Genomic DNA, 13,182 nt, shown 5'->3' with positions numbered 1-13,182 from the left:
CCTGCATCAGCCTATGTGGGCTCACAAGACACTAGACAGCAACAACAGCTGGGATAGATCACATGACACATCATAATATACAGTTATACAAATTCAAAAAGACACAAAACATTCAATATACATGACAGAAAAGTCTTATTATGATGGATACAGTGTTCTCTGTATCTGTTGCTATGCATCTTGTTAACATAAAACCCTCAGAGAGCAATAAATATTTCATTATAAGTATTTATTCCACTATTAAAACACACAGAAACATCTTTTTTTTTTCTCTCCTATCTTATCAAAGTGTCTGATGTGAACAGTTTGTCCCATCAGAAGCGCCCTCATATCACCCCTGCTTGTCTAATATTAGGTCACATTCAGCAGCAGCAGCAGCAGCAGCAGCAGAGTCAGTATCAGGGTCACTGCGGAGTCATCTCACACGTACAGTACAGTACAGTCCTGCTAATTCAGCCTCCACTCTCCCCACTGACGCCAGTTATAATTATAATCAGCTCACTGTCTGCAGGCTGCTCCACATAGAAGCTCGTTTCATGCACAGAGGGGAGAAGTTGTTTACTTGGCGCAAACCAAAAAAAAAAAAAAAAAAAAAAAGAAGAAAATCAGCGGAGACACCTCTTCTGTCCGCGTGGACGTTAATTCTCCGCTGTCACTTTCTAGTATTTCTGCCACTTTAAGACAAATAAACAGCGAGGGCGCAGTCCGTCAGCGCTGTTTGGTACTTATCTCTGATTAGGATTAATTGATTTTTGATTGCGTGCCTCGGTGTTTGATCAGTGTTTTGGTGTCGTGTCTCCAGAGGCCTTGTAGGGGTGACAAATGTGGCCCCGAGAAAAAAAAAAAAGAGAGAGAGAGAGAGAGAGAGAGAGAGAGAGAGAGAGGGGAAGAAAACAAATCACATGTGAGAACATTTGTATCAACAACACATCCAAGCCTGCTGCGATAATGAAAGACGGATGAAGACTCGAGTATCTGTGGGAAAAAGTCCTGAAAGCATCGTGTTGAAAATGACATCACAGTCCTGCTGCTGCTGCTGCTGCTGCTGCTGCACGATTAAAGCGTCATGTGAGCACGCTCCCCCTTCCTCCCTCCTCCTCCTCCCTCCTCCTCCTCCTCCCTCCTCCTCCTCCCTCCTCCTCCTCTCTGCCTTCAGTGTGATATGCATGTGAAGGCCGAGCTGGGACCGCATGCCCCCCCCCTGGGAAAGGCATGAACTCATTCCACGTTGACAATTCAGAGAATTTGATGAAGCTGATGGAAAACACACACAGGCCTGGTTTTTTCAGTTCACACCCTGCACACACTCACACACAAAAAGCCTTTTTGGAAGTGGAAAGTGTAATATTTTGAATTACGCACAAGTTGTCACCCAGTGTTTTGACATTAATGATCTGGAGGGGAAGAGGAATTAACTGTTTTTTTCCAGTAACAGAGTCGTTTTGGCTTCAACGCCTGCAGGCTGAGGTTTAATTAAACAAAGAAAATATGCAAAAGGAAGAACTGACCAACAAGTATACATTAAAAAATAGCAGCAAACTGTTGCTTGCAGTGTTATTATCCTCATCATCTTTTCATCTGGTGATTAGTTTTTGAATTCATTGATAAATTAAAACATCAGAAGAAGCAGATTTCTTGTTTTATCTCAAAAACAAAAGATTTTCAGTTATAAAACTTCTCACATTGGAGGAGATGTAAACATCAACTTTTAATTGTTTTTGCTGAAAATAGCTCAAAGGATGAATAGATGACATGAACGTGACATTATTGTTATCAGTATTATAGAAATAATAGGTATAAATCAGACTGATGACAATAAGCAGATCATTCATCGGTCACAGGGGACAAAAATTGAAAAGCAAAATAACAAGTGACGAACAGTCAGACAAAATAAAATAAATATAAAAATTAAATTAAAAAAATAATAATTTAATATATTAAAATAAAAATAAATTAAGTGAGAAAATGAGGAAAATAAAAATAAAAAAGGCACAAAAAAAGTTCTCAGGTCATTAAAATATATAATTTATATAGATTTATTTAAACTATTTTAAGTTAACTGACACAATTTTCTGAATTAATTTTCAAACACAATTTTATTTTAGATTTCATCATCTTGAAGGCTCAATATGTAATTAAAAATAAAAGTAATTTTTTTTTTTTTTAATTAAAAAGAGACTATGGCAACCCCATCATAAAGCTCGCAACAACTACCTTTAATCTGTGGACTAAAAGTAGATACAGATTAATTATTAAATTAAAGGTATTAACAGTTTATAACATATATAATTGATGTTGTTTACGGCTTGTTAACGTCAATAATGTTTGTAAACACAACTGTAAGCAGGCTGAGATTTATTTTCAGTTATGATCATTTGGTTTCAGCACATTTGTTCATTATGTAAAAAAAATGACTGATTGGCCCTTTAATTCTTTTTTATTCATAATTAATTAATTTATTAATACTATAATGTTTATTAAAAAGAGAGTCAGTGTATTAAAGGACAGATCCAGCGACCCTCCTGTTTCCTGGAAATGGTTCAGTCCAGGCAGCAGCAAGAGGTCTCACTCCTACACAGATATCAGGAACCGAAAACGACAAAAAGATTGTCCCCTGAATGCAGTTTGACGTCACTTGTCAGAGATGGAAAGTAACGCAGTATGTTTTCTCTCAGCTATATTTAGGCAGTTTCATTTTATACTAATGTTTACATCAGAAATAATACAATATCAATATTATATGCATATTAATGGACCTGTATGGAAGGTGGCATTATGAGTATAAATAGATATATTACCTTGAATGACTCTAGTCTAGTTTTTTCTTGCTGTAATCATTCCTCCTGTTCATACTGACCATTAGAAGATCCCTTCATAATGACCTTACAATGGAAGTGATGGAGGACAAAATCCACAGTCCTCCTCCTGTGCAAAAAATGTATTTAAAAGTTTATCTGAAGTTAATATGAAGCTTCAACATCTTTCAATGTAACAGTCTTTTTAGTGCCAAAGTTCCTCTTTTTGTTACTATACTTCCACCTGCAGCTCAACAGGGAAACACTGTCCGAGGAAACACAAAGAGGGAATTTGATGCTAAAAAGACTGTAAATGTGTCAGATATCCACTTGATATGACTAACTCAGACTGCTGAAGCCTCATATAAGCTTCACATCAACTTATAAATGACTGTGTGGACACACTGTGGATTTTGGCCTCCATCACTTACATTAAAAGCACTTTTGAAGGATCTTTTAATATCCAGACATAATTGAAAACTTGTCCTGTCCTTTAATTAAATAATTTACACCAAAGAAAGTGAAAGCTGGGAAACATCTTTTAAAGTACAATTTATGTGGAGGTTCCCTTGTAATTTAATGTAATTTAATGAATCATATATTTTGTAATGGGAGGATTAAGCTCACTTTTAGAGTCTCGGTGTGAGGCATCATCTCACATAGACGATCTTTGCTTTCTGTCAACGTTGCCTCGTTATGAAAGCGGCGGAGCGTCTGACAGCCGCTCCCTCCATCCTCCGCTGATGAAGCCGCTGCCGCTGGACAGAAAGCTGCCCGGGGGACCCGGAGAGACACCGGTGGATGTTTTCACTAAACTAAACCGTCGATGAAGGGAGATTTGTTGGGGTTTTTTTTCCGTGTTCGTGTCCGGTTGTAACGGGGGGCAGCAGCGGCAGCAGCAGCAGCAGCAGCGGGGGGATGCTGTCATGCAAAGAGACGTCATTGATTTAAAGGAAAGAAAATACGGCGGTGACATCAGAGGAGGGTCGTTTCTATTCCCACCGGAGGACACAGGATTCAAACACGGAATCGATCTGTTCGACATGTCTCCGTTTCTACACCGAGGAAGTGAAATTATGACCCGTGACAGCGAAGATCTCTCACATCCGCTCTGCAGGGAAAACTCCGCAGATGATCATCACGCTGTCATGTCTGCGTGATCCGACGAGATCTGAGCTTCATGAGGTTTATTCATCGAAGAGAAATGAAGAGATTCTGATGCTGCTTCCTCATCTGAGCTCCACCCTCATGAGACTTGTTTTTATTCCTGATCAGCGGAGAAAAGGCGATTAAAATATCATATGTGATCGATTAGGCTACAAGTCTTGATGTAAAGAGTCATTAAGCCTCCAAGTTTGATTAAAGCTCCTAATGAAAATTGAAAAAAAAAAAAAAAGTACATACGACACAGCAGATATCTTTAAATTTCTGATTTGAGATTGAAAGTTTAATCTTGACAAAGTTGCTAAAACAAATTTCAGCATAAAAGTCTATTTAGCAGCTATTCTGGAGCTTTCTGTCTTATCTCATGATCCTCCTCAGCAGATGGAGTTTGCTCGCTTGTCAAAAGACTTTGAAAATAGTTTGAATTTTAAGTTTTAGTAGTTTTTTTTTTGTTGTTGTTTTTAAAATAATAACTTTAAAGTTCAGTTAATGGCAGCTCAGGACTGGCACTGGAACATGAAGTACGGAAGTTGAAGAAGGACAAAACTTGAAATTTAAAAAGAACTATTTAATGTGATTTTATTCTATCAAAACTTTTTAAATCAGTGCAGTTGGATCACACCTGTACAAAACTCCAGCACTTTAATTTACTCTGCACAGGTGTGAGTTCACCTACAATCCATAAAGCAGCTCTTAAACTTCTAGCAGCTCTTAAAAACTACTTGTTGTGATGCTGGACGTCGTAAAGATGAAGGAGGCGTGCAGGATCTGCGCCCGCGAGCTCTGCGGCAACCAGCGGCGATGGATTTTCCACCCGGCGGCCAAACTCAACCTACAGGTGCTGCTGTCTCACGCTCTGGGACACGAGCTGACCCGGGACGGCCGCGGCGAGTTCGCCTGCTCCAAGTGCACCTTCATGCTGGACCGCATGTACCGCTTTGACACGGTGATCGCCCGAGTGGAGGCGTTGTCTCTGGAGCGCCTCCACAAGCTGCTGCTGGAGAAAGACCGGCTGCGGCAGTGTATCGGAGGCATGTACCGCAAAAACAACGCGGAGGACGGAGGCGTGGCCCCGGCCGGGTCCTGCGTAGGAGTCGTCGGGGTGGAGGCGGGGTCTGAAGACTCTCCTGTGGTGGATCTGTCGGACCTGCAGGAAGTGAGATACTCAGATATGGTCCAGGATGATCTGGTGTACTCTGTGTATGAGTCATGGGCTGATAAGGAGGACCCCGCCCTGGACCACCAACACCACGTCCATCATTGCACCGGAGCGGACTCCCTTCCCGGCCAGAAGCCCAGGCGCTGCAGGGGCTGTGCGGCGCTCCGTGTGGCAGACTCTGACTACGAGGCGGTGTGTAAGGTGCCTCGGAGGGTTGGACGCCGGAGCACATCCTGCGGCCCGTCTACACGCTACTCAACTGGAACTCCAGGGGCAGAGGACCCTAACAGAACCTCCGGTGGGTCCGAGGCTACGTCCGTCCCCTTTGAGCCCCCTTCAGCTGGATTAGAGACCGATAAAACCACTTGTGACAGAACGAGTCTGAGCCCGACATCGTCTGTAGAATCTCTGGACACCGCCGTGGATGTGGGCTGCCATCCTGCGACCCACAAAGAGAGAGAGGAACCTGAGCCAGAGAAAGATCCAGAAGAGGCTCCAGTGAGAAGGGACGCTCCATGGGACAAACCCCTAAGCGAGAGCTCCCTCTCTGGGCTTGAGATGATGCTGAACCTCCTGAAGGGCTGGGAGTACCGGCCGGTGAAACCTCGGAGAGGCAGCAAGCTCCCAGTTCTGGTCAAAGCCAAGCTAGAGCAGGGCCTGTCGCTGCCGCTGCCCATCCCGCTGAGGGCACCACGTGGAGGGGCAGCGGACTGTGAGCTGAACCCCCACCAGCCTGTGCCGGAGGTCGTGACCCCGTGTCCTCAGCAGGAGCTGCAGGCGGAGCTGGCGGAGCTGGAGGAGCAGTGGTTGGATGATTATGTTCAGTGCGGGCCGTTCCGCTTTCAGCAGGTAGCCGCAGCACCTGGATGACCTTTGACCTTAAATGATCCACACAGTGTAGATTCTGTAGCTTTCATTTAGGCAGGACGGTTAAAACACTGGTCTCATTATTATTATTATTGGAAATCTATAAAACATTTTTCAGTTTATGTGTTTCGGTTCACCCTGATGATGTCATGGTGACATCATCAGGGTTAACTAGCTTAGAGTATAAATGCAGTGGTATGTGGCATTAGCTCATGCTATATACTTCTCCCTATACAGAGAAACATTCAATAAATTAATACATTTTTAAATTTCTTTTAATTAAAAAAAAAATTGGATGGAAAAAAAATCAATAATGAAAAATCTGGGTAAATATTAAAACACAAAAATATCATTTGCACTGCAAACATTCTGTAGTTTCTGTTTTTTATTATTTTAAGCAACACTCACCTGATCTCAGATATAATCAGAAACTCTTCTCACATTTTTTCCTTCTCTCTCCATTAGTAGCGTCGTATTCTGAGGCCTGTTAACTGTAAAACACAGCCGACAGTGTCGTCTCTCAGCTGGAAGCAGAACCTGCTTTCTTCCAAACCTCTTAATCATCAGCAACATCTCAGATCTTTTTTTTTTCCAGCATTTCAAATAAAGTAATAAAGTGAAAAAGCTGCAGCAGCTCCGACTAATTATCAGGCTCAAAACAGGACAACTTTTTGAGAGCTGGTTTAAAACCCAGATGCACAAATTTCACATTTACATCACATTTATTTACACATTTCATCACAAGACAATGATGCAAAACTAAACATCACTTCAGAACGACATCGACCTGCCGAACGAGCTCAAATCTCACCGGATGTTCTGTCTACTCATCTCCTTCGACGCTGACGAAGCCTCTCAGGGGAGCATAAATACCCTTCTTCGCCCGTATCCTAGCAACACTCCGGTTGCCATGGGAACAGTCTCCCAAGCGCTGCAGCGGCCCGTCAGCGCTCGGTCTGATCCGGCTTCATAACTTCTATTGTTATGTTAATGATTAGTGGCTCGGCGTGCCAGCAGCAAACCAAACGCAGACAAGAATGCTCTGTTATTATGGCGGCATTGAGGCTGCACAGTGGACCTCTTTACTGGTATGAATAGAGAAATTTACACCCCAGTCATTCATGCACTGGTTTAAATGGAGTAGTTCTTTCAAAAGGCTTTTGTCTATAAATCAACAACCACCTAATTCTATCTCTCTAGCTCATAGAGGCTGACAGACTTCCTCAGTTTCTCTTAAAAACTGAAATAAATGATTTTCCCTTTATCAGAACATACAGTTACATACAATTACATACAGCAGGTCATTCCAGAAAAGCTTATTTGGAACCATTATAGTCTAACCATTATTTTCTTTTTCTATTTTTGTGTCTCCATCCTATAATTTGAGCCTATTATTATGTTGAGATGCAGCAAGTTACACGTACATCTCAAAGGCATCCCAGAAGAGGGGTTAGAGTGACATCACATCTTTATACAGATCCATAAAAAACACAAACAAGGAAGTCAACAACACGCTGCCGTGGCAACAGCAGTCTGTTTCCCCAGGAAGTCGTCCAACTGCGAGCCGAGCTGACATCACTTTCCACTTTCACTCAATCACCCACACAACAGCTGCGAGGACGGAGCGCTGAACTGAGCGTGTGTGTGCGTGTGCGTGTGTGTGTGTGTGTGTGTGTGTGTGTGTGTGTGTTTAGACAGGAAAACTCTCTACACTGATTAATCCGTCAACTAGTGTCAGGATTTGTCTGATGAATTTGAAACAAAGACAGTAAACTAATCTCAGAATTTCAAACTTTTCAACTTATTTATTATGAAAATGATCAGTTTTATATCTTCTGTTTCATCCCAAATGTCTCTATCACACCATGACAACTACTACATATTGTCTTTGTCGTTATTGATCTGCTCTAACATGATTCCTCCCGTGTTTTTCAGCGGATGATTGACCAGCAGCAGGATCAGCTGAGCCAGTACGAGAGCGCTGCAGGCGAGTGTGTCGGCGAGCTGCAGAAGGCCCAGGACCAGGTCCGCTCGCTGCAGGCCAAGATCAGAGAGAGCGAGAGCAGGAACCAGGTAGGAACACGTCACCTCGCACACCTGCGTCTGAAAACTCTTTAGTAAACAGGAAACAGGTTGAAGTTATTAAAGACGTCGTTGTATCATTTTTTCCATTCAGTCGTTTCTGTGATTGTGTGTGTGTGTGTGTACAGAAGCTGCAGGAGCGTCTCGGTGAGATGGAGCTGGAGCTGCGGTCAGCACGAGAGGAAGCGCAACAGCAGGAGCGAAACATCCAGAACATCAGCGATACCGTCAACTCCAAGGAGGCAGAGGTAGAGAGGGATGCATGAATAGATAGATAGATAGAAAAAGGAAGAGAGAAGGAAGGAACTATACATTCATACAGAGAATAAAAAGTCTGAACACAGCAGTGAGAGGAAGAAAAACACAAGAGCGAGACTGAGATTAAGTGTGAAAAGGATGCACAGTTTGAATAGTGTTTATGTGTGTGTGTGTGTGTGTGCGTGCGTGTGTGTGTGTGTGTGTGTGCATGCGCGTGTGTGTGTGTGTGTGCGTGTGTGCATGCGCGTGTGTGTGTGTGTGTGCGTGTGTGCAGGCTGCAGAGCTGTACCGGGTGATCGAGGAGCAGAATAAGATGTTGTGTTCTCTGAAAGAGCTCGCCAACCGCAACCAGCTGCAGCAGCTGCAGGTTTGTAGCTGCTCCTGTTTCTGCTTTCTGTGTCTTAGTTTCTCATTTATTTATTAATTTATTTATTTATTTAATTGGATCAGATATTTTATTTTCTTTGGATCCCAGTTATTTGTTACAAGCACAACAGCTGCTCTTCCTGGCGTCCTTAGAAAAAAGGAATAATAATAATACTACTACAGTAATTAGATATAATAATGTGAATCAAAAGTAAGTAAAAAATAATCTTACATACACATGTATGTACGCACAAACATAACTATGTATTTATATACAGAACAAGTACTAAAAAAGAGTAAAAAAGGTTCAATCTTGTTTCAAGTTTGTAATATAATAATAGTACAATAATATAGTATATATACACACTGCACTTGAATATCTATAACAACTCAGTCTTTCAAATACAATATTGAATAATAAGCTTCTCTACAAACTAATAAACCCCGTCAGAATACCTTTAGTTTTTTTAAAGGTAATCTTAAAGGGGTTTTCTGATAAATGATTTTAAATTATTCCACTGAATGGCTGCCCTCAAATGTGAGGACACCTTTAAATAGTTCCACTCAAATATTTAACCAACATTTTTTAAATCCTCCTCACTGATGTTTCTCTCTGGGTGTTTACCTGCAGGTGTCTGGGGCGGAGAGTATCCGGGGTCAGGGTGAGGTGCTGGCTCTGCAGGCGTCTCTCTTCCAGGCTCAGCTGGAGCTTCAGGCCGGCCAGCGGACGCAGCGGCAGTCGGCGAGGACGCAGGAGGACCTGAACCGGGCCCTGCAGCGGCTGGAGAAAGACCTGCAGGGGGCGCTGCAGCACAGGAGGGAGACGGAGAGACACAACCAGGTGAGAACGGGAGGGATGAGTTGTGATTTGACTGGTTTAGAGTTGTAGAAAGACTAAAGAGAGTTCAGCTGAGGACCTGGAGGATACGTAGCTGTTAAACATCATCATGAATCACAGATCTCTGTGCTGTATGAAGTCATATATATATATATATGTATGTGTGTGTGGCGTTCAGGATCTGCAGCTAGCTCTGGAGAAGGCTCGCTCGGCCCTGCAGGAGAGAGAGGAGCAGCTGAGTAACGACGAGCGAGAGAGGCAGAGGAAGGAGGAGGAGAGAGAGAAGATCATCAGAGAGCTGAAGACGTCCCTGCAGACTAAAGAGCAGCTGGTGCAGGTCAGACACACAGTAAACACCTTCACACACACACACACACACACACACACACACACACACACACACTGCCGTACACTGACTCTGTGTGTTTATCGTCCACCAGGATTACTGTGAGCTGTTGGATGATCCAAAGGAGAAGAGAGACTCTCTGCTTCAGAAACTCCGACAGCGTATTCAGGAGAGAGACCGAGCTCTGGAGGTAAACACACACACACACACACACACACACACACACATATCAGTGTTTACTCTGCTGTCGTCCAGTACATCCAGTGAGTTCATGTAACAGCCTTGTATTGTCAAACATCACATGAACATCATCCAGTGTCATCCAGACCTGGTATATTAATCTATTTATTTATTTAGTCTAATTTAATCAGCGTCTTCTGTTTTTGCAGCTTATGTTGTTGAACATTTTACAACCCAGAAAACCCCAACAAGCAGCAACAGCAGTGAATCACAGACAGATCCCACAAAATATCCCATAAATCAGAATTAAAGTGAAATACAATCACTAAATGATGAATGAAACAAGCTAAATATCATCTTAAAACAACCCAAGACGTGTCTACAACCATCATTTACTTCACTGAGACTTTATTTCTCTGACACAGACTCACTTCCTGTCTGGTAACCAGTCACTGTGTACATATAAGAGAGCTTGTTTATGAAACAAGATCACATCCATCCTTTGCCAAAAAAAAGTGTCAACCATTCCAGAGAGAAAGTTATTCACGGTAGCTTTTTAGATTGACCATAAGAGGAAACTAGAGAACTGCTTACACAAGCTTTTTACAGATACTGTATATCAGTATCTGTGTATATGTCGGCCAGTAAGAAGCCAAATAACTGCAGTACAGAAATGTGAAAGTAAGTTTTAGGTTTGTCCACCAGAGGGCGCACCGAGAACTGTAAACTGTCCTGCTCAGTACGTCTCCTGATAACAATAATAAACCAAAGTTATTTGAATGTTAAACTCCGAATCCCAGATCAGTATCACCTCAAAAATCCACTATCAGATAAACTTTTAGTGCCATTTATGATGATTCCTCCTAGAAAAACAACTCCAACAACATCTCCCAACTCTCTAGTCTTCATAGCAGCCCTGGGGAGGATTTATTTGTCATTTTTTTCTGTCCGATCTGCAGCGAGCGGTGGACGAAAAGTTCCGCTGCGTGGAGGCGAAAGAAGAGGAGACACGTCGACTACAGCTGCTCCTCCGAGAGAAGGAGAGAGACCTGGAGAGGCAGCGATGTGTCCTGGATAACAACGAGGAGACCATCACTGTGAGAAAACACACAATAATACACACCGTCCTTCTCCCCGATTGTCCCAGCCTCCTTATCGGCCGCTTGTGTGTGTGTGTGTGTGTGTTTGTGTGTCAGAGCCTGGAGGTGCTGGTGCGAGGTAAAGCTCTGGAGCTGGAGCAGGTGTGTGACGCCTGGAGGAACGTCCAGCGGCAGCAGCAGGACAGCGAGGAGAGACAGATCTACATCCTGAGAGAGAGAGACACCATCATCAGCCAGCTGCAGGCGGCGCTGCACGCTCGCACGCAGGAGGCCCAGGTACTGAAAAGACAGAAGATTTACTGAAACATTCATATCTGTTATATTTGACCTCTCAGCTTTAAATGACGACAACTACAGTCAGTTAACTTAAATTAAAGTGCACTGTTACTCAAAATAACTTCATATAGTTCAGTTCAGATCTTTATTGTCCCACAAGAGGAAGAACACAAAACCATGAAAACATAAACACAATAAAAACACAATAAAAGACATTAAAAGTGCTGCTACTATACATGCAATCCACACAATAAGGGTGTACGTTAAAAACAAGGAAATAAACTTCTTGTCATTGAGGCCATTCTGACTGAATATAAGGTAAAGTAAGTAAAATAAGTAATGAATGTTTATTACTGCAGATGAATAGGCAGCTAGATCTCTGTGCAGCTAATTACAACACATTTCCAGAATATCTGCAACAGAGGTGGCGAGTGCAAATTTAGCCTGACCCATAGTCAGAGTGGTTACAGCTATGAGAAAAAAGCAGGAAAATACAGTCAATCAATCCTCTAACTGTGTTCAAAGAACCAAGCTGTTGGATTATAATTAACAGGATCATTTTAGCTGGTAAACATCATATTAGCAACATTAGCATGGGTTAGTTAAGTCACATTAGAAGAACTGGTGGAGAATTTTGCAGCTTTCTTGTCAGGTTGAACATCGCAGATCGGCTTTGCATCACAAGTTGGAAACAACACAGAAAACATCAGATCTGTGTTTATTTCCTCCTCGTTGGATTCATGTTTCTTCTTCTTCTTCTTCTTCTTCCCTCGGCTGCAGGATCTGCGCTGCTCGCTGCTATCTCAGATCCAATCGACTCCCGGCGACATTCTGGAGGAGCTGAAGGTCCGCCTCCAGCTCAAAGACCGCCTCTTCCAGGAGGTGCTTGGTGACCGGACACGTCAGGCCCAGGAGCACCAGGAGCAGGTCCAGGATCTACGTAGAACCATCAGCTCCAGAGATCAGTACATTCAGGTACGGCAGGGGAGCATCAGTAAATATTTAGACTCAATATAAGAGTCGTATGTGTGGAAAAAAAATAACAGCAGTCCCCCTGCAGGACTCGGCCAGCCGGCTCGGCGAGGTGATGTCAGAGCAGACAGCCAGGCTCCAGGAGCTCCGCAAACAGCTGAGCTCAAGTTACGGGTCGAGGTCTGACTCCGATCCGGACTTGGCAGCGGAGCTTCAGGCGGCGCAGGAGGAGCTGAGTCTGGTTCTCAGGAGGGAGAAGGAGAGCCGGGAGCTGAGCAGGAGTCAGGCCGCCACGCTGGACTCGCTCACCAGGACGCTGCACGTGAAGGAGGAGATGATCAGGGTCAGTGTGAGAAGAAGAAGAGAGACGGAGGAATGTTTGAATGTTTATCATGAGAGTGATTTAACTGGAAAGTCTGAAATAAAAGGCAGTATTCAAAAATGAGAAATAACATCAGTAAGAGGAAGGAATTACCTGGACTACAGTAGAACAGCCACATAGAAACACACTGCTTCACTTTTTAATATAAATACTGTTCAAAATAAATAAATTCCAATCATTTCTACATTGCAATTCTAATATGTGTTAAGCTACTATGATTACTTTCAATACTTGAATACTAGTCTCAAATTCAATTTAATGAAAGGCAGTAGCAAAATATCAAATATCTAAAATAATAATAATAATAACTTTATTTATATCGCACCTTTTTAAAAACAAAGTTTACAGACAAAGCAAAAGCAGTACAACGCAAAGCAAAGACATGAGACAGAAGACA

General features: G+C 42.8%; 1 protein-coding gene across 8 annotated transcripts in view; it reads left to right on the top strand.

Annotated features, from left to right (window-relative positions):
• LOC122989413 (phosphodiesterase 4D interacting protein) overlaps positions 1-13,182 on the top strand; it is a 110,357-nt gene that overhangs the window by 60,127 nt on the left and 37,048 nt on the right. For 3 of the 8 annotated variants that reach the window (XM_044362281.1, XM_044362280.1, XM_044362277.1), the window contains exons 1-11: positions 3,462-5,967; positions 7,921-8,058; positions 8,196-8,315; positions 8,600-8,692; positions 9,323-9,532; positions 9,708-9,866; positions 9,970-10,065; positions 11,015-11,152; positions 11,252-11,431; positions 12,212-12,406; positions 12,492-12,746. In XM_044362281.1, the coding sequence (XP_044218216.1) occupies positions 4,690-5,967; positions 7,921-8,058; positions 8,196-8,315; positions 8,600-8,692; positions 9,323-9,532; positions 9,708-9,866; positions 9,970-10,065; positions 11,015-11,152; positions 11,252-11,431; positions 12,212-12,406; positions 12,492-12,746 (2,862 nt within the window). In that variant the 5' untranslated portion in view covers positions 3,462-4,689. Of the gene's footprint in view, positions 1-3,460; positions 5,968-7,920; positions 8,059-8,195; positions 8,316-8,599; positions 8,693-9,322; positions 9,533-9,707; positions 9,867-9,969; positions 10,066-11,014; positions 11,153-11,251; positions 11,432-12,211; positions 12,407-12,491; positions 12,747-13,182 lie in introns of those variants that run through there. The other 5 variants (XM_044362284.1, XM_044362278.1, XM_044362279.1 and 2 more) reach the window with 3 other exon arrangements.

The sequence above is a fragment of the Thunnus albacares genome, chromosome 9 (assembly GCF_914725855.1).
Source record: "Thunnus albacares chromosome 9, fThuAlb1.1, whole genome shotgun sequence".
Classification (NCBI taxonomy): Eukaryota; Metazoa; Chordata; class Actinopteri; order Scombriformes; family Scombridae; genus Thunnus; species Thunnus albacares.
The sequence above is the reverse complement of the archived record's forward strand: the minus strand, read 5'-3'. Positions and strand labels throughout refer to the sequence as shown.